Source organism: Myotis myotis, unplaced genomic scaffold (genome assembly GCF_014108235.1).
Source record: "Myotis myotis isolate mMyoMyo1 unplaced genomic scaffold, mMyoMyo1.p scaffold_m19_p_3, whole genome shotgun sequence".
In the NCBI taxonomy this organism is placed as follows: domain Eukaryota; kingdom Metazoa; phylum Chordata; class Mammalia; order Chiroptera; family Vespertilionidae; genus Myotis; species Myotis myotis.
The window spans coordinates 56,134,407-56,160,545 of NW_023416335.1; the positions used below are offsets into that span (position 1 = coordinate 56,134,407).

At 41.8% G+C, this 26,139-nt stretch overlaps 1 protein-coding gene across 9 annotated transcripts in view; it reads left to right on the plus strand.

Annotated features, from left to right (window-relative positions):
• Positions 1-9,335: 9,335 nt before the first annotated feature.
• MYCBP2 (MYC binding protein 2) overlaps positions 9,336-26,139 on the plus strand; it is a 300,098-nt gene continuing 283,294 nt past the window's right edge. For 7 of the 9 annotated variants that reach the window (XM_036296920.1, XM_036296921.1, XM_036296922.1 and 4 more), the window contains exon 1: positions 9,338-9,921. In XM_036296920.1, the coding sequence (XP_036152813.1) occupies positions 9,623-9,921 (299 nt within the window). In that variant the 5' untranslated portion in view covers positions 9,338-9,622. Of the gene's footprint in view, positions 9,922-26,139 lie in introns of all 9 variants that reach the window. The other 2 variants (XM_036296929.1, XM_036296926.1) reach the window with 2 other exon arrangements.

Consider the following 26,139-nt stretch of genomic DNA (forward strand, 5'->3'; position numbering starts at 1 on the left):
TTGCACCTACTTACCAATTCAACCATGCTTGATCCAAGCTCAGCCTTTTCTCTTGTGTCAGTCATAAGGGACACCCCAACCCCATGCGGACATGTATTTGACCAGGTATCATTAATGACATAGTACTCTGGCCACACATTCATGCAGCTTACTTACATTCTGGCCCTGCTCATGTACAATCCTGGGTATATTACCTCCATCTTACCATAGGTTTTTGTTGTGTCCACCAGACCTCATGAGTTGGTGGGTCTGGCAAAAACCCACTTCTGATGGGTAATTATAACCACCTGCCATCTCATGGTGAGGTATCTCTACCAGGGCTGAAATAGCCTTCTAGGAATCATTTTTCAATAGTGATGTTTTTTGTTTGTTGTTTTGTTTTGGTTTTTTTTGGCTAAAGAATGTTTGCCTTTGGCCCTGGCTGGTGTGGCTCAGTTGGTTGGAGCATCATCCCATACACCAGGGCACATACCCAGGTTGTGGGTTTGTTCCCCAGTTAGGGCACGATCGATGTTTTTCTCTCACATCAATGTTTCTCTCTTTCTCTCTCTCTCTCTCCCCACCCTCTTCTCTCTGAGATGAATTGAACATCTTATTTTGCCTTGGTCCAGAACCCTTGGATTTCTCCATTGAAACTTCCCATTCATTCTACACCACCTTTCCCCACCTCTGATACATCTAATAGCATAGATTCTGTTGCATTGTATGGTCTGAGAAGCAGAAATGCTTGCCCCAAAGCTAAGAGATAATGTTAAGCGCTTTCCTGCTCTGGGCACCACTTAAAGTCATTCAGGAAATGTGTCAGAGCAATATTTTCAAGTAAATGTTATGCCTGCAGAACCCAGAGAAGCCTAGCGGGTATTGTCCCTCCTTTGTGGTAGGAAGTGCAAGATGTGATAAATTACCCTTCATGTCTCATGCCATCAGAACCTTAACTTTCAGCATTTCATTGTCTTTCTTCAGTGTATCTTTGGATGTCATCAAGAGAATTCTACTTCCATGTCTTTATAATGAACACTTACCTCAAACCTCTCAAAAGCTTGCAAGTGCATTTCCACCTGCAAGTGTCACATCTTAATTCACCTCCAGTGAAATTTCAGCAGCTGCACAATTCCACCCATCATATGTCAGGCCTATCAATGTTCCATCTACCATTGATGATAGTCTATTCGTTGTCTATTGCTGCACAGCAATATTATCACAAACATAGTGGCTTAATATGATGCACATTAACTAACTGTTCAGTTCCTGTGAATTAGAAGACGAGGAATGGTTTAGTTCTGTCCTCTGCAAGGCTGCAATCAAGGTGTCAGCTGGGGCTACAGTCTCATCTGAGACTTAACTGGGAAAGGAAATATTTCCAAACATATATGGTTTTTGGTGGAATTTAGTTCCTTGCCAGGCTGAGGGACTGGGTCCTTGTTGATTGTTGGCCAGAGGCTACCTTCAGCTCCTAGCCACATGTACCTCTCCATGTGCTGGCTCACAATATGGCAGCTTACATCTTCAAAGTCAGCAAGGGAGAGGGGTCCAGCAAGATGGGAGGGATGATATTATGTAACTTAATCACTTATGTGTCATCATGTACATCCTGTCACTTATTCTGTGTTCTGTTGGTTAGGAGAAATTTGTAGGTCCTGCCCACACATAAGGGGAGAAATTATACAGGGTGGGGATACGAAGAGATGGATATCATGGGGTCTGTCACCTTAGAAACAGTCTGTTACAGACTGGGTCCTTATTGCTATCTAACCACTGGATGATCCAGCTCCAAAACCCCATTTCAGAGTCCACTTCTTCCTAGTAAACAGACTCAGAGTGGAGACTTGCATATAAGAAGTTTTCTGTGGACACCCTAGCTGGTTTGGCTCAATGGATAGAGTGTCGGCTTGCGGACTGAAGGGTCCCAGGATCGATTCTAGCCAAGGGCACATGCCTGGGTTGCAGGCTTGAATCCCAGTAAAGGGCGTGCGGGAGGCAGCCAATCAATGATTCTCTCTTATCATTGGTGTTTCTATCTCTTTCTCCCTCTCCTTTCCTCTCTAAAATCAATAAAATATATTTTTTTTTAAAAAAGAAGTTTACTGTGGAGTGCTTTCAATAATGTTGCCTGTGAATGAGTGCGAAAAACAGGATCAGTCAAGAGAAAAAAAGAAAATGAATGGCAATGCAGTTGCAACAAAAGCCTTAGCTAATTTCATGGGGAGTTCTAGAGCTTGGTTGACTCTTCTGAGTCATCTTGAATTAAGGTCAGAGGGCTAGGTCTTTGCCTACCACATGAGGAGGGTTGGCACTTGGGTGAGACAGCTCCTTAAGGCCCAGAGCAATGTATGGGAAGAGGCACAGCTGTAAGCAACCAGCAATCAAAACTCAGCAGTCGGGGGAATCAGTGCCTCAGGCCTGGGAGGGTATCTGGGAGACACATCACAGTAGAAATTTTTAATAAACCAGAGGTATGATATAAAATAAAATGTAGGGAACTTCCTGATGGTTGACTTGAGTAAAACAAACAAACAAACAAACAAACAAATGTAGGCCCTAGGAAAGAGACTGGATTTTTATGCTTTTTTTATTATTTTCCATAAATACTTCCCACCCCACCCCCCGACAGACTACTGATAGAAGCTAGAGAGTATCCTCTTTGATAAGATGTTGGGGTTGGTACATCTGGTAAAAACATTTTTAATTACAAGTAACAGAATACTTTGATAACAGTCACTGAGACAATTTGGAATTTTTTTCTTGCACAAAAATAAGTTTGAAACTTTGTTCAATTGCCCCGCAATGTCAAGGCTAAGTCAGTGATGCTCTTGGCCTTTATCTCAGACCTAGTGTCTCAGGGCTACAAAATCAACCATCCTGCTCATCTTTAAGAAAGGAAGACAGAAGTAGTGCCAGCAGGCTTTCCTCCATCTGACTGGCCCAAATTGTGTCCCAAAGCCAACCCTAGATGCAGAAGAGGCTTATAGAGAGAATATTTCCTACATTTTAGTTTTTATAGTAGAGGCAGGCAAGGAAGAAGGGGATATAGAATAGGTACAGGTGAGTCTATCCATATTGCTTTCAAAGCATTTTTCTGTTTTTGCTGATTGAGGTAAGATCCATAAACTTCGAAGGCTAGATGAGAAATGACAGATACCATCATTTGGCTTGATAAGTCAAATCAGGTCTATTATTTGAATGGAAGATTCTCTGTATCATTCAGGATCCAAACCGGAAAACAGAGAAGTGCATGCCAGGTCATTAAGAGAGGGAACTGAATACATATGGGGAACTAATTGCAAGAGTGTTAAAGGAGCTGAGAAACCAAACAAGGTACCTAGAGACATCTCAGAGATTAACATCAGCAGGAAGCCACTACAATCCCGAGAGCTGAAGAGACCAAAGGAGGAGATGCTGTTACCAGATTCCAGGAGCGAGGGCTGCCCAGTGAGAACTGGTTCCACATCAGAGTTTACCTGGCTGGAGCTGGATCATGGAGGGAGAAGCTCCCCAGCAGGAGGTGGAACCACAGAGATGATATTGTGCAAGCAGAAAGAGGCAAAGAAGGGGGAGGAGGAACATGATTTCTCCCCTTCCCACTTTCCATCTCACCCACAGGTTGAGCCTAACTTGAAGCTAGCTGGCAAGGGAGCCTGGAAAATGTAGTTTGCAGGAGTCATTCCCCTGCTGTACACAGCAGAGCAGGGAAATGAAGAGGAAGGGACTCAAATGCAAACAAGCAAACTACTGGCACACCATCCCACACTCACGTAGAGATGGACTTTAGGAATACCCGTGGGGAAACCACCGTTTTTTCCTGGAAGCAGTGTGGTCTCTACCACATAAAGAATTAACTCAGTTCCCAATATTTGACATCCTACAGATAAGATTATTCTGCCTAAACTGAAGAAAACCTGTCACATATTACAAATTAGTTTAGAAAAAAATAAACAAATTTTCATAAATTGTGTGTTCTAAATACTTTTAAAATAGTTTCTGGCCCAGTTTGAAGGCAAACCTGACATGATTTGTAAAAAAAAAAAAAAAAGGGTGTGTGTGTGTGTGTGTGTGTGTGTGTGTGTGTGTGATTTGAACTATTTTTAAGAGAATTACTTATGAACAACTAGTAAATTGACTCCTTTTTACTCTCAAAATATAAAAGTAAAAATATTGATCAAAACAGGAAGTTGAACTAGGTGGGGCTAAGATTTTGATGTTATTACAAAAAAATTAACAGAGAATGTGAGTCATGGATGATAATTTTTGACCCTAAAAGTGTACTATAGCCACTTGAGGAGAAATTATAATCTGTTTTAATTATTGTGTGTCAAATTGTAGCCATCAGTTAAAATTGTAACAACTCACCCTTCACCCCCCTCGTGTTGTTCAGTGGTTGAGCACCCACCCATGAACCAGGGGGTCACGATTCCTACCCCCCCCCTTCCACATGCCTGGGTTTGGGGCTCCATCCCCAGTAGGGGTTGTGTAGGAGGCAGCCGCTCAATGAATCTCTCTCATCATTGATGTTTCTAGCTCTCTCTCCATCTCCCTTCCTCTCTCTGAAATCAATAAAAATATATTTTTTAAAAAACTCTAAAACCTCACTATACTGAAGAAGTTTTTGAAATTATAATGATGTGGTTCTTCCATTTCTCTCAAGGAGTTATACTTTTTAAAAAAATATATATATATATATTTTATTGATTTTTTACAGAGAGGAAGGGAGAGGGATAGAGAGTTAGAAACATCGATAAGCTGCCTCCTGCTCACCTGCTACTGGGGATGTGCCTGCAACCAAGGTACATGCCCTTGACTGGAATTGAACCTGGGACCCTTCAGTCTGCAAGCCGACGCTCTATCCACTGAGCAAACTGGTCAGGGCTCAAGGAGTTAATCTTTATATGACTTTCTATACCAGCTGTGAAAGCATCCTATGGTCTAAAATGCATCACAACACTGTGGTTAAAAAAAATGTGACACATTAAATATAGAGTGATCCAAAAATGTATACACACACTTTGAATAATCATAAAGGCAGTGTTTATTAAAATACATTTCATTTTCAAAATTGAGTGATTAGCTGTTTAAGTGTGTATATTTGTTTTGGGGACACCCTGTATATATTATTGAATTCACTACTTCAAAGAATACCCTCACCCACTAACAAATATTTTAGTATAAATTTTCAGCGACAAAAATGTTCATTTATAAGTCAGGCCCCCTAAATATAAATTTTTTACCTGTAGGAAAACTTGGACATATAATTTGTATATATTTAAAACTTTAAAAAGTAATATGAATAAAAATGAAAAAGATTCAGTCTTCATGCTTACAAATTACTGAATCTTCTAAGGCTCTAAAAATACAGCTGTTTAAGCAAGAGTCACGATTTCTAGGGAAGCCAACATATAATTTATGTTTAAAAGAATTTCAATTGCCATGTTGAATTTTCCTGTTCAGTTTTATTTATAAATAGATTATATAAGATATATTTTATTTTAAAGTGCAATATGGTCATATTCGTAAAGGATCCAGAATTCTGTGGCCCTTAAAAAGCAAAGATGACTGAGGGTGAAGCAGTTCTTCACTCTTTAAGCTTGAGCATTTTTTTCCTTTCCACATTGTTCTCAGCTACCCAAGTTTGTGTTAAAATTTTCTCAACTACCAATTTTATTTTTAATACATCATTATACAAACGGGAGAAACCAACTCAGACTCTTGTCCACAGCATTTTCAACAGTCTAGATCAGTGATGGCGAACCTTTTGAGCTCGGCATGTCAGCATTTTGAAAAACCCTAACTTAACTCTGGTGCCCTGTCACATATAGAAATTTTTTGATATTTGCAACCATAGTAAAACAAAGACTTATATTTTTGATATTTATTTTATATATTTAAATGCCATTTAACAAAGAAAAATCAACCAAAAAAATGAGTTCGCGTGTCACCTCTGACACATTTGTCATAGGTTCGCCATCACTGGTCTAGATGTTCCTGATAATATACATGCTTCCTGTGTTTGTAATCTTGAAACATTAGTACAATATTAACCTCTAGAATGAATCTAACAACATCAACCATTGTCCACTTACATACACTTCATGGTTTCTGCTATGTTTTTAAATGGCCTTCTTTAAAAAAAACAAAACAAAAAAACATACCCTTAAAAATACAGAGTGTAAAATCTGTAAATCTGTAGAGAGTTTAGAACATTATATAGTCGCAGGCTTCAAATTTCAATGTAAAGAGTGACAAAATCTGTGACCACACCAACGAAAGACGAGGCCATAGCCTTATATGATCATAGACTAGAGAGATAAATGCTTTTGAGAAATGAACATGATACCAACCACAAAGACTACAACATACTACGCATGTTTTTTTAAATAATAAAATGGTGAAAACCAGGATTTGCCTTAGTCCAATGTTGAGGGCAACTGTGCCCTGAACTCCCGTCTAGCCAATTCTGACACCCAACCTGCCCAGTGCTCGCTCCTTCCATCCACTCTCCCCCAAGCCTCTAGCCCCCCTCCTAACCCAAACGCACACACCCCAGCCTGGAGAGAAGATAAAGCTAAAATGGCAGCGCGGAAAGTGCAGGAGCCGCACTCAGTGGGACAGGAAAAACAAAGCAACGTTCTTTCATTCTGCACATTTCTTTAATAACCAGACCCCACCCACCTCACCTCCAGCACAGCAGCGTAAGACACTGAATAGTAGGGTGCGCAAAATTGGCGGGAGGGGACGCTTGCTTTGCATATTGCCAGAAACCCAAATCATCCGTCAGCGGGAACGGTTCAGGTGATCCTTGCGACTTGCCTTGGGGGCCACCCTCCCTTCAAGTCCCCTTGACAGTGGAATTAAAGGAGAATCCAATCTTTTTTTGTTTTGTTTTTTTCCTTCCCGGCCACCCAGGGAAGCCTTCCAAGGTGCCCAGCTGCCAAGGCAGAAGCTGTAGCAGTTGCAGTGACCGGGGAGTGCACACTTCAGAGGCAGGAAGAGGAGGAGGAGGAGGAGGAAAGAAAACGCAGCGTCTGCTATTAATTTACAGTATCGCTGCCGCCCGCTGTTGCTGCCGCGGTGGTGGAAGGATACACCACCCTCGGTCAGAAACCTAAGTGAGCAAGTGTGGGCATTGCGCACGCCTAGCTGCGCTGCTCAATGACAACGGGTTCCTTATGAAATTCTCCAGTTACCGGGTTTTGTGTGTACCCAGAGGCTCAGGAAAGGGCCTGCCTGGGACTGAAGGGTATGGTGAAGCCCCAGGTGAAATGAAGGAAGGGGTGGGAAGAACTTGAGACCTGTGCAGCCCATAGGGTCAGTCCCACTAGACACTGTACATGGACAATGACTGAACATGCCGCCACCTAAGTCTAAGCTGGAAATGGTTTTCTGGGTACTCATCATCCATCCATCCATTCAACCAATATATATTTCCCTCCTGCTTAGGGCTAGAGCCTGTGTAGAAGGATCTGGGAATGTAAGGGGGGGGGGGGGGGGGGGCTGGGACGACACAGACGCCATACTTGTCCTTATGAAAAATACTTAGAATGTTTTGTTTTGTGCGCTACCACTTGCACAAAGCCATGTGCCAAGGTGGACATCCTAGATGCTTGAGGCCCTCCCATAATATCATGTAGTATTATTTTGACCATTATTTATTCAGAAGTTGAAGCTTGCCCAAAGACACAAATAGAAGGGTTAGGATCCAAACCCTAGTCTGTCAGAGCCTTTTGGCTACCTCCTGGACTTCTGCAACAGCGAGGAGCCCTTACAGCAGCTCCTACATGCAGTTCAGGCCTTTAACTCCACCTGCCGTTAGCTGCCTCTCTACCTGTGTCTTAGCTCTCATCCCAGGGTTGGGGAAGAGGGCGTCCTGTTCAGTACTGAACTTGTAACTCTGCTGAAACGTGAGAACAAATACTAATTGAATACTTTCTATGTACAAGGGTCTGTACAAGAAGCTAAGGAAGACACACAGATAAATAAGAATGTCTGAAGGAGCTTATAGGATAGTTGAAGAAATAAGACAAAAATTGTTTAACAGGGCTACTCACTGTACGAAAATACTATAATTCTGCAGGCCTGCCCTTGGTCCCTATGTTTTCATTATCCCACTTCTGGCTATTTTGTTTTTTAATGTTATTAAAAATGACATCCATCTATCATTTAAAGCCCCAGAAAAAATGGATTCCTTTACCACTTCCTGCCCTCCCCTCCAACTAGAATTAATTTACTTACCCAAGTTTGTTTGTTTGTTTGTTTGTTTATTTATTTATTTTTTATTCTTTTTTAGTGAAGGACGTTCAGGGAAGAGGCACAGACATAGGAGCTAGTAATTGGATAAAGAATATAGTACTGGGAGGCCAGGACTTAATAATTTTGTCAGGAGTATAAATTTATACTCTTCAAATAAAGATAAAACTAATAGGAAACAGGATGCATTGGCAAATATAATTCTAGAGCATTTACTTAGAAGGGGTTCGTAGAATAGCTTGGAACAGGGAACTCAGCAAGTGTTACATTATATAGATAACAATGATAAGATCTTTGGTAGATATGACATTTCCAGATGTTGTACAGACACAGTCACAACTATAGTTTCAGGCCATATCCAAGAATTATCTTTAGTAATGTTAGTCTGGGCAGAAAAAGATAAGCCATTAAGTAACCACTCTTGAGAGATAAGAGTGCACTTTTAGGAGGAATGTGGAGTCGACAAAAGAGTATTTAAGAATAGAATAATGCCTTAAGATTTAACTCTGATGTAAATGTTGAGAACAATACTTTGGGAATGACTCTGGCTTGTGAACACTGTCCTAACTGTGAATTCTACTTTCACAGAAAAAAAAAAGAGAATGCACTAATTTACTACCTGTCTTTTGTAAGTAAATGCCATTTTAAATAGACTTAAATCCTAAAGACAAAAATTCTGCAAAGGGACTTGTAATCCGGTTGGCCTTCTGGGCCTTGAATTCGGCATTAATCAGCACTGCTCAGGTCGGGAGAGGTGGCAGGGTTACGTAACACTCTACTCTGGCGGGAGGCACGTTCCCTCTGCTTGCAGGTCCCAGCTCTCCCACCTGATCGGATACCATTACCTGAAGCCCAGCGTCTGCAGCTGACAGCCTGCCTAGCACTCTCCTTACTCTTCCTCAAGCTGCTAGTAAAGCCCGGAGAAGCGGATTTCTTTCAGGTTCCGTAGGGACTCACAGCCCAACACCCGAAGCCGAGAGGCAGAGGGAGTGGCGGAGGAGAGGGGGAGGGGACGGGGAAAGGCTGGCGTTACTGAGCATGTGCGGGGCGTAGCGCATGCCCAGTGCAGCCGGCAGCTTCCCATTGCGGGCAGTCGGGGCGGTGGGAGCGGTGGTGGCGGCAGCTGCGGCGGCTACGCCTCCTCCTTACACTCCCGAGGTGGCGGGGTTAGATGAGCGGCCCCGGTAGCGGCGAAGGCGGCGCGGGGGGGAGGAGGAAAAGAAGGAGGAGAAGAAGGAGGAGGTCGTCGCTGTCTTTGTAGTCTCCCGGCTGCTGGAGCGAGAGGCCACTGCCGGAGCCGTCGTCGTTGGAAAAGGGCTGTGTGTGCGCGCGCGTGTCTGCCTGTCCGGCCCGCGGGGACCAGGCAGCGGCGGCGGCGAGGAGGATGATGTGCGCAGCGACTGCCTCCCCCGCCGCCTCCTCCTCGGGGCCCGGCGGGGACGGATTCTTCCAAGCCGCCACCATCTCTTCCTTCCCGGCGCCGGGGGCGCTGTTCATGCCGGTTCCCGAGGGCTCCGTGGCTGCCGCGGGGCTGGGGCTGGGGCTGCCCGCCGCGGACTCCCGGGGTCACTACCAGCTGCTGCTGTCAGGCCGGGCCTTGGCCGACCGCTACCGGAGGATTTACACAGCTGCGCTCAGTGACAGGGACCAGGGAGGCAGCAGCGCTGGACACTCGGCCTCCAGGTGCGTGTCCGGGTGCCCTTCCTTGCGCCACATGCTGCATGCGCTCCCGTGTGCGTGTGTGTGTGTGTGTGTGTGTGTGTGTGTGCGCGCGCGCGCGTGTCTACGTACCTACTGACTGAGCTCCCTTTCAGCAATGCCTGATGCTGTGCGGTAGAAACACTCAATTGAAGTAGGAGGGTGCGGTGGCAGCAGTTTCTGCTTTAGTGTGTGTCTTTGTGGGCGGTTGGGTAGCGTGTGATGTTCCAGAAAAGGTGATGGCGCGGGTCGGTTTTGACACGTGTGTGTATTGTTGAGAAAGGAAGAGGGGTGGGTAAAGAGTAAGGGGGTAATTAATACATGGAGAGAATTTGCAAGAGTGGTGAAGGCAGTGGCGTTTCCAGTGTCTGTCGCAATAGGATTTGCACGAATTTCTCACCCCTCCCATCCCCCGTGACATTCCATCCTCCCCTTTCCAACTCCCCCTAAAATAAATAAATAATTAAAAAAAATCTGCCAACCTTTCACTTAGGGGTGAAATGGTATAGGCTAAAGATAGTGTCGTGTGTGTGTATACATATATCCATATATTTATGTATATGACGAGTTTTAGATAATCAGGCAGTTGGATAAGGCATGGAGTTTCAATTTAAGAGAATTAAGCAAGAGGGATGCAGATGGAGATTTATGTGGATGCCAAAGGTATTTGACTCAGATTTTTAGAGATGCACTTTGCTAACTGGTCTTCTAGAAATGTGGTTGCAGCTGCTCTTGTGTTCTGATGTCCCATCAGCCATTTCATTCGTCTGTCACTTACAGGCTTTAGAGTAGAGCGGGTTTTGTGGGAAAAGGGGAACGCTGAACTTCAAAATATGACAGCTGGGTAGGTAGTGTTCAGCTGCCACCAATGAGAAAATTTGAGTAGCTCCTAGATCTTTTCCTAGACTCCCTGTTCCTTTAGCTTCCGTGATATGTAGGAGATGTTAAATCACTTTCATTTTCTTTTTCTTAAAATATGGGTGTCTTTTTGCTGAGGGCTCTTCTGTGGTTTTCTTTTCCATGCCCTTACATGCCACACACCCTGAAGGAGGGTGACTGACTTGTTTCACCAGCTTGGCTTTTGACAGTGGTATTTGGGAGTTAGCATCATCATTTTTCTCACAGCTTCTTGCAATATATGGGGAAATGGGGAAAGCATTGTAGAATTTTGTTAAATGTCGCAGAGCTTACTCTATTTATTGAATGCGCAGTTTGTTAGGCAATAACCAGATGTCATTTTCTCCCATTATGAAAGGGGTAAGTTGTAAGTCAGGTATTGGAATTTTACCAGTATGTACTGTGGCTCTATCTATTGCAGAGTTGAAAAGGTGGAGCTTTGTTCACCCTTTTTTCTGGGTAAACCAGTTTTCTCATATCTGTGATTGTTTACAGGATTAGATGCATGAGTAGTTTATAAATGGTTATAAATGTATGTAACTACCTTATGCTATGTAAGCTGAAGGCCGTAATGGCACAAATCTGTTTCTTGCCAATGTTTTTAAAAATAGAAAACCTTACACTGCTCTGATAATTAGTTATAATTTTGAGCTGTTAGTCTCTGAATTATGGTACTAAGGATACATCTTTACAAAGCTCTTCCAAAGAATTTGAATTTACTTTGTGTGTTATTTCCTGATTTACACAATAACTTTCGACTGGTATAATCCTATTTTAACTTCTTACTATTATACTTGTGTAATGCAATTTCTATATATCTAGAATTGTATTCAAGTTTTAAAATTTGTGAATGTTTTTTTAGCTTTTGGCCCATTCTTGTACAAGCTGTCAGTTAAAATTAATGAAGAATTAGTTCAAGTATATCAAGAAGTACTCATGGAAACTGCCTTAAGTTGTATAATATTACCTTCAACAGCTTGTTCAGAACATTATTGTTTATTATCGATCACATTATTTTTTCTAAGTCTTTGCCTGCAACTAACCTTTATTGAGAATTTGCTTAAAAATTCAATCACATTTCTTACTAAATATGATGGGAAAGTGGAAATGGGAGTTAGGTACTGAATGGATAATATTATTATAACTAGCTGAGTTGGAGGAGCAAATGAGATATTTCAGAGACAGAGAGAGCAAGAATAGAAGACGAAGCTCTAGTGAGCATGAAGTTTAAAGGATGAGAGAAAGGAAACAGGAAGAAAGCTTCAAAAAAATAAAAATACTAGGAAGAGAGCCATGAGATTGTAGCATTTCTGGTCCTAAGAAAGTAGATTGAAAGTCCACAGCAGTGTTAAATGCTGAAGAAAGTGAGAACACTTTCCAGGTCACTGATGACTTTTGAGGAAGTGGTCATAGTAGAGAGATGTGGTGAAGAGTCAGTGGGAGATGCTGAGGAAATGGGGAGATTCACAGGTTATCAGTAAGTGGAGAAGGAGAAATTAAAGAAGTGAGAAGAAGGATAATTGATGGGGAGAGGTCAAAGGGAGATCTCAGGGACTGGTTTAAGATGTCAGGTGGAGCCTCGCAGGTGGGGATCAGTGGTTGAGCATTGATTATGAATCAGGTCACAGTTTGATTCCTGGTCAGGGAACATGCCTTGGGTTGCAGGCTCGATATCCTGTGCAGGAGGCAGCTGATCAGTGATTCTCGCTCATCAGTGATGTTTCTATCTCTCTATCCCTCTTCTAACCTTCTCCCTTCCTCTCTAAAATCAATAAAAATATTTTTTAAAAAAGACAGAGTGGTTACCTGTTGAAAAAAGTAAGGAGCTAGTCTTTCATTAATATACAAGAGGAGGAGGTGTTTAAAAATATAAAAACTAAGAGTTTATTGAGAATAAGAATTACATTCTATTTATTTTGGTAATTCAAATATCTAGAACAATATTTGGCATCCATCTGTAAATATCAATGCCTCCTGTGAGTCAGGCACTGGTTTAGATGCATACGATACAGCATTGAGCAAGATACACAAGGTCTCCACTCTCCACTCTCTTGGAACGTCTATTCCAGTGGGGAGAAATGAAAAACTGATAATATCAGGTAGTGATAAATATAGAGAAAATAAAACCAATTTCATTGATAGACAATTTGTAGGTGGGGAGGTGCTGTTTTAGGTAGGGTGGTCAGGATAGGTCTCTGGGAATTGACATTTAAGTGGAATTGTAATAATGGGAAGACAGATCTAGAGGAAGAGTCTTTTAGGTAATTATAATAAAGGCTCTGAGGTGAGGACAAGCTTGTGTTTAAGGAACAAAACAAGGTGAGTTATCAGTCAGTAGTGAATGAATTCATTACCGTGGATTATTTTTTAGGTGTATAGTAGAGACATTGAGGGATGCAAGCCTAATGGAGTTAATGACTTTGATGGTATTATGGTGAAGTGGGTAAGAGCTTAGATTCTTAAGTCCACTAGTTTTGTTTTTTTTTTTAAAATATATTTTATTGGTTTTTTACAAAGAAGAAGGGAGAGGGACAGAGAGTTAGAAACATCGATGGGAGAGAAACATCGATCAGCTGCCTCCTACACACCTCCTATTGGGGATGTGCCCGCAACCAAGGTCCATGCCCTTGACTTGAATCGAACCTGGGACCTTTCAGTCCACAGGCCGACGCTTTATCCACCGAGCCAAACCGGTTAGGGCAAGTCCACTAGTTTTAAATATTGGTTCTGCCACTTTTTAGCTGTGTGACCTTGCATACATTACATAACTTCTATACCTCAATTTTCTTATTTATTTTAAGGTGAGATGTAATTGGTATATAACATTAATTTCAGGTATATAACATAACAGTTCCTTTTTTGTATATATTGTGAAATGAATCACCACAGTAAGTCTATTTAACATCCATTACCACACATAGTTATAATTTTTTTCTTATGATGAAAACTAAGATTTATTCTCAGTATTTTCAATTACAAGGCAGGGCAAAAGTAGATTTATAGTTGTTCATATGGAAAATAATGCAATAATTAATAAATAATAATACAAGAATAAACTCTTTGTTTTGCATATTTACAACTGTAAACCTACTTTTATCTCACCCTGTATACAATACTGTATTATTAACTATAGTCACCCTGCTGTCCATTGCATCTCCATGACTTATTTATACCTGGAAGTTTGTACATCTTCACCCATTTTGCCCAATCTTCCCTCCCTGGCCCATCCCCCACCCCCTTCTGGCAACTACTATTTTATTTTCTGTATCTATGAGTTTGGTTTTTGTGTTCTGGATTTCACATATAAGTGAGATCATACGGTATTTGTCATTCTCTGAGGTATTTCACTTAGCATCATGCTCTTAAGATCTCTTATGGTGTTGCAAATGGCAGGATTTTTGTTTTTCAATGGCTGAGTAATAATAGTATTTTCTTTATTCATTCATCCGGTGATGGGCACTTAGACTTAGGTTGCTTCCATGTGTTGGCTATTGTGGATAGCTGCTGCAGAGAATAAGGAGGGAGGTGCAGATATCTTTTTGAGTTAGTGTTTTCCTTTCCTTTTGGATAAATACCCAAGAAGTAGAATTGCTGGATCATGTGGTAGTCCAATTTTTAATGTTTTGAGGAACCTCCATACTGTTTTCCATAGTGGCTGCACCAATTTACAGACCCACCAACAGTGCACAAGAGTTCCTTTTTCTCCACATGGCCACCCACAATTGTTATCACTTGTTTATTTTGATAACAGCCATTCTAACAGGTGTAAAGTGATACCTCCTTGTGGTTTTGATTTGCATTTCCCTGATGATTAGTGATGTTGAGTGCCCTTTTTCATGTGCCTGTTGGCCATATGTATTTTTTTCTTGGAATTCTTTACTGGGATTGCTTGTTTTGTTGTTACTGAATTATGTTAGTGTGTGTGTGTGTGTGTGTGTGTGTGTGTGTGTAGGATGTCTCCCAAAAATGTATAAACACACTTTGAATAATTATAAAGGCAGTGTTTATTAAAATACATTTCATTCTCAAAATTGAGCTATTAGCCCTGGCCATTGTGGCTCAGTTGGTTGAGCATTGTTCCATGTACCAGGAGGTTGCAGGTTAGATTCCCGGTCAAGGGCAAATGCCCCATTGGGGGGCATGCAGGAGGCAGCCAATTAGTGAATCTCTCTCATCATTGTTTCTATCTCTCCCTCTCACTTCCTCTCTGAAATCAATAAAAATATATTTTAAAAAATTGAGTTATCAGCTGTTAAAGCTTGTATACATTTTTTTGGCACACCCTGTATGTATGTATGTATGTGTGTGTGTGTGTATATATATATATATATATATATATATATATATATATATAAAAATTTGGATTTGGATATTAACCCTTTATCAGATATATGATTTGCAAATGTTTTTCACATTCTGTAGATTACCTTTTCATTTTGTTGATTTTTTTTTTGCTGCGCAAAAGCTTTTTAGATTGTTGTAGTTCCACTTGTTTATTACTTTTGTTTATCACTTTGTTTTCTTGTATGTAGAATGAAGTTAATAATAATAAGGATTGTTTTTTTAAGTATATTTTTTATTGATTAAGATATTACATATGTGTCCTTATCCCCACGTTGCCCCCTCCCCCCCCCCCCCCCCCGCTCATGCCCTCACCCCCCCGTTTTCCGTGTCCATTGGTTAGGCCTATATGCTTGCATATAAGTCCTTTGGTTGATCTTTCCCCCTTACCCCCACCCTCCCCTACCTTCCCTCCAAGGCCCGACAGTCCAATCAATGCCTATCCGTCTCTGGATCAGTCCTTGTTCATCAGTTTATGTTGTTCATTATTCCACAAATGAGTGAGATCATGTGGTATTTATCCGCTCTCCAGTTCCATCCATGCTGTGGCAAATGGTAAGAGTTCCTTTTTCTTCTTCCTCTTCTTAAAGAATACCTTTCAGCATTTCATATAATGCTGGTTTGGTGGTGATGAACTCCTTTAGCTTTTTCTTATCTGTGAAGCTCTTTATCTGACCTCCTATTCTGAATGATAGCTTTGCTGGATAAAGTAATCTTGGTTGTAGGTTTGTAGGTTCTTGCTATTCATCACTTTGAATATTTCTTGCCACTCTCTTCTGGCCTGCATGGTTTCTGTTGAGAAATCAGCTGACAGTCGTATGGGTACTCCCTTGTAGGTAACTGACTGTCTTTCTCTTGCTGCTTTTAAGATTCTCTCTTTGTCTTTTGCTCTTGGCATTTTAATTATGATGTGTCTTGGTGTGGTCCTCTTTGGATTCCTTTTGTTTGGGGTTCTCTGCGCTTCCTGGACTTGGAAGTCTATTTCTTTGACCAGGTAGGGGAAGCTTTCTGTCATTATGTCTTCAAATAGGTTTTCTATATCTTGCCCTCTCTCTTCTTCTGGTACCCCTATAATTCTGATGTTGGTACGCTTGAAGTTGTCCCAGAGGCTCCTTACACTATCTTCATATTTTTGGAATCTTTTTTCTTTTTTCTTTTTCGGTTGGGTCTTTTTTGTTTCTTCGTATTTCAAATCTTTGACTTGATTCTTGGGATCCTCTTGTCTGCTGTTGGATCTCTGTATATTATTCTTTATTTCAGTCAGTGTATGCTTAATTTCTAGTTGGTCTTTTTTCATATCCTCCAGGGTCTCACTAAATTTATCGGCGGTTTCCATAAAATTCTTGAAAAACCTTATAAACGTGGTTTTGAACTCTATATCCAGTCATTTGCTTTCCTCCGTTTCTGTCATTTGTGACCTGTTTCTTTGTCTCCGCATTTTTTATGCTTCCCTGTGTTGGTAGAGTGGCTTTGTGTGCTAGGTGTCCTGTAGGGCCCAGTGGCTCAGCCTCCCCAGTTATCTGAGGTGGACATTCTTGGTGCACCCCCTTGTGGGCTATGTGTACAGTCTTGTTGTAGTTATGCCTTGATTGTTGTAGGATCACTGGGAGGAATTGACCTCCAGGCCAATTGGCAGTGAGAATCAGCTGTGTCTGCAGTGGGAAAACTTCTGTGCTGAAGACACCCTTCTGGGGCAAGACTTGCTTCAGTGGGGATTTGGTGCTCACTGAGTCTGCCCCCTGAGTGTGTCCCTTATGGATCTGAGGAGTTGTAATCTGGATGGTCCCCCTCTGACCACTGGGAACACTGGCTCTTGGATCTAAGGAGGTGCTAATTTAGCCTCTGCCTAAGGCTACCCAGCAGGAGCTATGAAGAGAACTGCAGATTCCCCTTCCTTTTTTGGAGTTTGGAGGTGCCCTGATGAGGCCCAGCTGTGAAGCAGTGCAAGCTGCTGTGGGGCCTTGGGCCTTCTCTTGTAAGTTCTGGGTCTGTCTGGCCCAGCTGCAATTTGTTAGGTAATTTTCAGGTTGCAAAGGGCCAGGGCATTCATATGCAAAAGCCTCTGCCACAGCCTGGGTGGGGCGGGGTCTCAGGGAATCAAAGGGCGGAGCAAGCAGCTATGGCTGGTCCTCAGCCCTGCCCTAGGGGGCCGCACGTCTCAGTGTTCCGATAATTGCTGCAAGCACCTCTGAGGGAAAGCCACCCTCAAGTTCAGAGTTCTGCCTGCTGCCAGACAGTCCAGTTTCTCCCCGTATGAGTCCTGGGTCCCCAGAGACTTCCTGGAACCCGAGTTCAGAGCAGTCGGGAGCTTGTGACTCCCTCCTGATTCAAAAAGACAGCCGCGTCCTTAGGTACCAGCCCCTTTCCGCACGCTTGAGCCTCCGTACCTTTGCACTTTACTTCCGCAGCTCCTCTGAGTCTCCGTGTGCTTTTCTCTTTTCTTCTAGTTGTAGAATTTACACTCAGCCAGCCTTCCTGTAGTTCTGGATGATGTCTTTGTCTTTTCGTTGTATTTTTGAAGTTGTGGGAGGCAGCAATTTCCCGGTGTTTACCAATGCCGCCATCTTAGTTTCTCAATAAGGATTGTTTTTGTAGAGTAAATGAATCCATATATGTAAAGTGCTTGGCACATTAAGTGCTATTAAATATTAGTTACTGATTTCTGCTGAGAGTGAGGGGGCATATGGAATTTGGGGACTTAAAGAGAAGGCAAGGATCATGTCTTGTTCTTTTATTTTTGGTCTCAGTGACTGTGTTGAACGTGGGAATAAGTATTTCATTTATTCAGTGATTGAATACATATATTTTGTATCAATGAGCCAATCAAAATGAGAACATCAGTTGGGGAAAGAGATGGGAAAGAAATGAATAAAGTTATGTTTAATCAGTTCTGTGTGTGAATGGCAGCACAACAGTGCACTTGGACGAAACCATAGCTCAGTGGCTAAATCTACTCTGGAGACAGACTACCTTAGTTCAAATCCTAGTTCTACCTTTTTCTATCTTAAGTTGAGCAAGTTAACTAGTATTCCTTTGTCTGTTTCTTTACTTGTAACCTTATTAGTATTGAAAGGACATTGTGCCTGTGCACGACAAGTGCTTAGTAAGTAAAGTTAGCTGTTGGCTGCTGCTGTTATCATTATGGTTATTATCATCAAAATCACATATTTAAAATTCTAATCAGCATGGTAAGTTTTTCCACAAAAAAGAGAAATGAAGAAATGGCTAGTTGAGTTGATTCAAAGTTGAAGTGTGGGCTCAAATTAAAAAAACAACAGAGAGCCTACCAGCCATTTCTGCAAAGGTGCCTCTCATGCAAATTACACTTCCTGGAGAAGCCTGGGCTGAACTGCCTGCCTAGACTGTGTTTCTGCCATCTGAGCCAATCCTTACTAGGTGTACCAGTTAATAATGTGGATTTTTTTCAATAGATGGAGTTGCACATATGTTGATATATAAGCGATTTGATATATATGCTATTTTGTTGTATTGACAACAAGCTTCAAAACTTCATATGTCAAATTTGCTGAAGGTGTTAACATCATAGATATTTTTACACTTAAATGTTGAATTTCATGCCAAAAAAAGAGCATTTGCAGGAAGTTATAATTCATTACTTTATTTTGAAGAAAAGTGTTGCTGAATAGTTCGGGAAGCTTATGGTGAACATGCTCCATCTCAAGATACTTGTGAACTCTGGTTTAAATGCTTTAAAAGTGATGATTTCGATGTGAAAGACAAAGATGTCCAGGTCAACCAAAAAAGTTTGAAGACCAACAATTATAAGCATTGTTGGATGAAGATGCATGTCAGATTCAAAAACAACTTACAGAAAGATTAAATGTTTCTCAGCAAACAATTTCCGATCATTTATAAGCAATGGGAGAGATTTTAAAGGAAGGAAAATTGGTGCCACATCAACTGAACGAAAGACAAATGGAAAACTGAAAAGTCAGCAGTAAAATATTGCTTCAACGGCACGAAAGAAAGTCTTTTTTATGTCGAATTGTGACTGGTGATGAAAAGTGGATTTATTTTGAGAATCCCAAATGCACAAGATCATGGGTTGATCCAGGTCAACCATCAACATCGACTGCAAGGCCAAATCGCTTTGGAAAGAAGACAATGCTCTGCATTTGGTGGGATCAGGAAGGTGTGGTGTATTATGAGCCTCTAAAACCAGATGAAACCGTTAATACTGATCGCTACTGACAACAAATAATCAATTTGAACCACGCTTTGATCGTGACATGACCAGAATGTTCCAGAAAACACAGCAAAGTAATTTTGCTTCATGATGATGCACCATCACACTTCAAAACCAGTTAAAGACACGTCACTCGCTGTATTCACCAGGCCTTGCTCCTTCAGATTACCACTTGTTCTGATCAATGGCACACACACTTTCTGAGCAGCACTTCAAAACATAGCAAGAAGTAGAAAATTGGGCCTCTGAATGGTTTGCCTCAAAACAATAATAGTTCTATTGGGACAGTATCCACAAATTACCTGAAAGATGGGGAAATGTGTAGCTAGAAATGGACATTACTTTGAATGAAGCACTTTTGATGTTTCTCTTGAAATTACCATGTTTTCTTTGATTACAAAATCCGCATTATTAACCGGTACACCTGGTATAAAGGTTTCCTGGAATCTTATTTCAACCATTAGGATTGAGGCTTTCCTCATCTAATCATAGCTGTGCAGCTCTGACCAAACTGAGCCACTATACTGACCCATCAGGACAGTGCCTTTTGGACCAGTCAAACTGCAGGGTTTTGGAGTCCTCATTTGCATGAGCATGGACCAATCAGGGACCTGGGGTGGGAACTCCCGTCTTTATGAGCCAGCTTCTTGGAAGTACATTTTTCCCCCCCATTGATTAATGGAGACTGTCTCTGTGTCTGAGCTGAAACATGGAAGATGTCTCCTAGAGCAGAGTTAAGCACACTGGCACAAAGAGTAAGAGAGAAGACCATCCTGGTGCGGGGCAAACTCACGCATTGCAAAGCAGACCAGTCTAACTAGAGAGGGGTCTGGCCCCAGGGCCCTTCTACAGTTGTGCTGTTTTCACAGCTGTGCTGTATCACAATTGAACTGTTTTGCACTAAATCAAGTTTCCTTCTTCACTGCACCCCCTTCCCCCAAAGTTGAAGTGTGATGGAAGATCAAAGAAAAAAACGTGATATTGTGGTTAAAGGGGGGAATTGCTTTTCTTCTCTAAGCTAAACCCACTCAGTTCTGTTAGCTGCTTTATCTCTTTGTTGTTAAAAATTATATTTGAGCCTGTATTTCAGATGCATGGAATTTTGGTTGTAAGAAGTTAAGTAGTCAGTTAATCCAACAAAGGTTCAGGGATTATTACTATTGGCCCTGTAGAGATTTATAAGACAAAGTTTCTACACTTCAGTTTATTGTCTGGATGGGGGTGAAAGATACAAAGGAGGTACTGATAAAAGTGTTAAATGAAACCATTGTGAAAGCCTAGTGTTTTATGACAAAGGGATGGCATTCCCTGCTGGCTCAAAAGCATGAGCAAGAGGTGAGAAAGCATAGTTTGTGTGCAGGTAATGGTAAGAATCCCATTAGAGCTGGAATGTAGGTATTATGAGGGAGACCAGTGGGAATTCATTCTGGAAATGGAGACTGTGGCCAGAGGGCAGGGAAGATTGAACAGCAAGGTAAGAATTTGGTTTTATTCAGTAGACACTGATGGGTTTGAGTTGTTGGAGATTATTGTAGGAGTGTTTTAGGAAGTGATGTAGGATTGATGCTCTGTATTTGTGGATAGGTAGTAATTTATTTCATGTAGCTGTTACATCTATGGAATTGTATATCAACACGTTAAGACAAAAACTGTTCTTTTGGTGTATTGGTAGGTAGAAATATGAAATGAATTACTCTCTTAGCTTACCATAAGAAAAATCTTGCCTTTGCGCTTATAAAGTAAATAAAAATGTTAATTTAAAAATACTTTTGCACTTTAAGATACTTGTTTAAAAATATCAACAGAAAAGTCTTGTTTTATTCAAAAACATTAAACATTCAGGTTTTTGGAGGAGGGGATCCGTTAATCTAGATTTAATTTACATACAATAAAATTCGCTCTTTTAAAAGTATTCATATGAGGGGTCTTAGAGCTATCACTAGTCAAGTATAGAACATTTACATCACTCTAAAAACTTTCTTCAGTTAATTCCCTCCTCCTCCCGTTAACCCACTTTTTGTCACTTAATATTTTACCTTTTCTAGAGTATCTTATAAATCCAGTTCCTTAAGGACAGGTGTCACCAGATATTGTTAATCTCTGTCTTCCATCCATATTTCCTATAAGTGGAAGTTAGTTTTAAAGCTTCATTAGGTTTTGGTTAAGCATTTTTTTAGCAATTGTATTTTGTATGTAGCTATGGGTATTGCATATTGCATCCTATCCAGAGGTTGACTAAGGCCATCAGAGATTTTCAAATTGTCTCACTGTTTAATAATGCTCAGTCTAATTACTTGGGTAAGATGGTACCCTTTAGATCTCTTTTCTATAAATGTATGCCTTTTCCATTTGCAATGAGTAATCATGGGTAATAACTTTTGCATACTGTGTATATCTTTCACCTAATGGGTTTGACATCCTTTGATAATACTTGTCTGAGTCAATAATTTTATTAGGGGTTTCAAAATGATGATTTTTATAATTCTATTATTTCTTCTATAATTCTGTTCTGCAAAGAAGCGTTTCCCTCATCAACTAGTGATGAATTGTAGTTTCTCCTAAGAAATCAGAGTAAATGTTTAATTCTCTCCCTTCGTTAGCCAAATTGGTGTACTAGTCCAGTAGTGGTATAGCAGGTGCTGTGGTTCACCACCCAGATCCCTCTGTTCAGGTACAGGTTCCCCTAGCTGTTGTGAATATTGGCAGCTAAAACTGATTGCCTCCAAGTCCCTCTCCAGGCATTCCCCTTAGCCAACAGAGCTGCTTCCCTCTAAGTCAGTGGTTCTCAACCTTCCTAATGCCTCGACCCTTTAATACAGTTCCTCACATTATGGTGACCCCCAATTTCATTGTTACAAATTGAACACAATTAAAGCATAGTGATTAATCACAAAAACAATATGTAATTATATATGTGTTTTCCAATGGTCTTAGGTGGCCCCTGTGAAAGGGTTGTTCGACCCCCAAAGAGGTCGCGACCCACAGGTTGAGAACCGCTGCTCTAAGTCATGCTTCTTCTTCAGGGTCAGCTAGTAGCCAATGCCTGTATTGGCTATAAATACCTAGCCCTTTTACACTAAGACAGGATAACTTTGAAGATCCCAACTGCAAAGCCCACCAGGGGATTGGCTGAGGCCATCCTGTGATTTTATTGTAATTCAACTCCTTTCTCTGTTCAGATCTTACTTCCTTCACTCTCCCACAGTTGTTGATTTGGGAGGCATTTTTCAATAAACTTCTGGTGTGCAAATCTCCAGTTCAGAGTCTATTTCCTGAGGAACCTTACCCAAGACAATTATGGTACCAGGAATGGTCTGAGGAAGTAGACTTTAAAAAATGGAATTTTGGGGCTAGATTATCTGCTGGTGGCTGGCTAGCAATGTTTGAACCCCACTACAGGTTGTATAAGATGGAGCACTGGCACTGATAACCTTTGGCATGCCCTTTAGCTGTGCAACTGTTAAAACTTTCACAGGTGGTGAATTATAATGGGATACCTGTAAAAGGAAATGTACTGATTGGTATAATATCTCAGGCTTTTAAGAGGTTTGGGGAAGTTGTTAATTATAAGGATACTAGAGGCCTGGTGCATGGATTTGTGTGCTGGTGGGGTCCCTCAGCCCGGCCTGTGCCCTCTCTCAATCCAGGACCCCTTGGGGGATGTTGGACTGCGGTTTCGGAAACTGGCAGTCTGACATCCCCCGAGGGTTGTAGTAGCGTGCAAAGTGGCAGGTGGCCAGGGATGAGCCTGCGCCGCTCTGCTCATCCCAGCCCTGCTGTGCCTGCCACTGAGCTGCTCGTTAAGCTTGCTGAGCATTGCTCCATCTGTGGGAGTGCACTGACCACCAGGCAGAAGCTCCTGTGTTGAGCATCTGCCCCCTGGTGATCAGTGCACATCATAGTGACTAGTCAACTGGTTGGCCATTTGGTAGTTTGATTGCTTTGGCTTTTATATATCCTATATAATAAAAGGCTAATGTTCAAATTGACCGAACAGCGGAACGACCCGTCACTATCACACGCACTGATCACCAGAGGGCAGACACTCAACGCAGGAGCTGCCCCCTGGTGGTCAGTGCACTCCCACAGGGGTAGCACCGTTCAGCCAGAGGCCCTGAGCCAAGCTCATGGCTGGTGAGTGCAAAGGCAGTGGCAGGAGCCTCTGCTGCCTCCACGCAGAGCTAAGGATGTCCAACTGATGGCTTAGGCCCGCTATCCCCATGGGAGCGGGCCTAAGCCATCAGTTGGACATCACTTGAGGGCTTCTGGACTATGAGAAATCACAGGACAGGCTGAGGAGACACTCCCCCCCCCCCCCCCCTGCTGCAAGTGCACGAATTTTGTGCACCAGGCCTCTACTATAGAAGGTAAGGGTAGTGTGTGTGACCAAATGGCTGTTGGTGAGTGACATTGATAGAATGGAGACAGACAATGAAAGGCCGGAGGTAATTGGGAGGGAAAGTGAGAAAATTAGGTGATTTCTTCAGTATCATGTAAAGAAACTTACTTTTGTAGTAGGAAGAAAGAAAAGCTAATGATTAGGCCCAAGACTTAATTTGTAGAGCTCCTGGATGGGTTGAATTCTTAGCAAGTCTGCCATGCCAGTGTCTGTTCTCTGGTTAGAAGTGGGGGTGGACCCTGACTCTTAGAATGGAATATCTGAGTTGTCGAATATGAAAACTTTTTTTTGTTAATCCTCACCCGAGGATATTTTTCCATTGATTTTTAGAGAGAGTACAGGTGGAGAGACAGAGAGAGAGAGAAACATCGATGTGAGAGAGACACATTGATTGGTTGCCTCCCACTCAGAGTTGGAGCCTGCAACTGAGGTGCGTGCCCTTGACTAGACTTGAACCTGGGACCTTTCAGACTGAGGGCCAATGCTCTATCCACTAAGTCAAACTGGCTAAGGCTGAAATCTTTGAAATCCCAAATTCCCCTGAGTCCTCTGGGCTTACAGAAGTGAACTGCTTCCTCTGGATAGAGGGTAGTTGCTTGAAGACTATACTGCTGCTACAACCTCCATCTACTCTTGTCCTAACTACTGCTATCACCAAACCAATAATTAGAGGTAAGTTAAAACAAAATCTATTAGGAGGTGTTAGCCTGCTAAGGGAGGAAAGGGACTGTATATATGTGCTTATGGCCATACACACACACACACACACACACACACATAGATTCTCAAACTGTGTGCTGAGGCACCCCAAAACACCACAGCAGAAACACATGAATACCATGGGATATTTCAGAATTTCAAAGGAAACACAGCAACATCTATTGCAAACTACTAGCTTAAGGTAGTTCACATTTTTGACATTAGGTCATGCTAATATTCCTTTTGAGGATGTCCTAACTTTTCAAAGTTTTTTGGTACTTGCTGTGATACAAATCAAACACTGCACAGAAATCAGTGTGGAACAGGAAAGGAGTATGGCATGTTCAATATGATTCCAAGTTTGGGAAGTTGTGCAGTGCCTAGAAGGTGTACATGTCCTATTATTAAGGAACTATAGTTATTTAAGAATGAAAAAAAATACTGTTTTTCAATTTATGTGTATTTTTTTTCAAAGTTTTTAGGATATAATTTCTTTTTTTAAAGTATTTTTTTAAACATATTTTTATTGATTTCAGAGAGGAAGGGAGAGAGAGAGAAACATCCATGATGAGAGAGAATCATGGATTGGCTGACTCCTGCAAGTTCCCCACTGGGGATCGAGTCCACAATCCGGGCATGTGCCCTTGACCAGAATCGAGCCTGGGACCTTTCAGTTCACAGGCCGACGCTCTATCCACTGAGACAAACCAGCTAGGACAGATATAAATTCTTATTATTTGGATCTAATTAATTAACAATGCTGTTAGGTATTTCTTTTGACCTACTGGTGTTGCAGAAAAAGTTCTGATGGTAGCTGTGCAAGGACCAAATAATAGACCATTATTTAGTACCACTGATCTAGTAACTGAGCTTCTGACAGTCCAGCCTGGCAGTAGCCACCCTCGTCTGTGTTCTGGGAAGTACAGTGCTTATAGAGTATTTGATCTAACGACACAGGGTCTGTGTAATATCACTTCAGAATTAGGGACCCACTTTATGTATAGGAAAGGAGGATCCATGGGATTCATTTTTCTCATCATGCGCCACTCCACCCAGATGCTTTTAACTCTAGAGCAGTAAAACAATCTGTTGATGGCACAACTGATGATGATATCCTCAAGTTTGGACAGGATAGCTTGCAAGGATGAAGTCCCATCCTTTGGTGATCCCAGCAGGAAAAACAAATGGAAATGGGAGTGGTTCTGTTATTGAAGAAAAACATGCCTCATCTTTCCCTATTGTTAGTGGGAGCTTGGGGTACTGCTGGAAAAAGCATTTCTGGAGGTCCCCACGGGAGGATGCAATATAGTAGAAAGCTTTATTTCCATGAACTTATATCCTTGGTTTTCCAAAATTCCATTTCCCTATGTCCAGTCATAGAAGAAGTATAGCTGGGGTTTCAATAAAACTAGAAGTAAAGCCAGTGTCCAGAGTTTCCTTTCCATGTTGGAGCTGTTGGATCAAATACTCTGTAAACACCAACGTCCAGTACAGCATCAGGCTGGTTTGTGAGGGTCTGCATGGCTGTGGGCTACACAGGAGAATACCAGGAAGCCAAGTGTGAGACGTGAGCTAAGAGTGCCAAGAGCGCCCTAGCTGGTTTGGCTGAGTGGATAGAGCGTGGGCCTGCGGACTGAAGGATCCTGGGTTCAATTCTAGT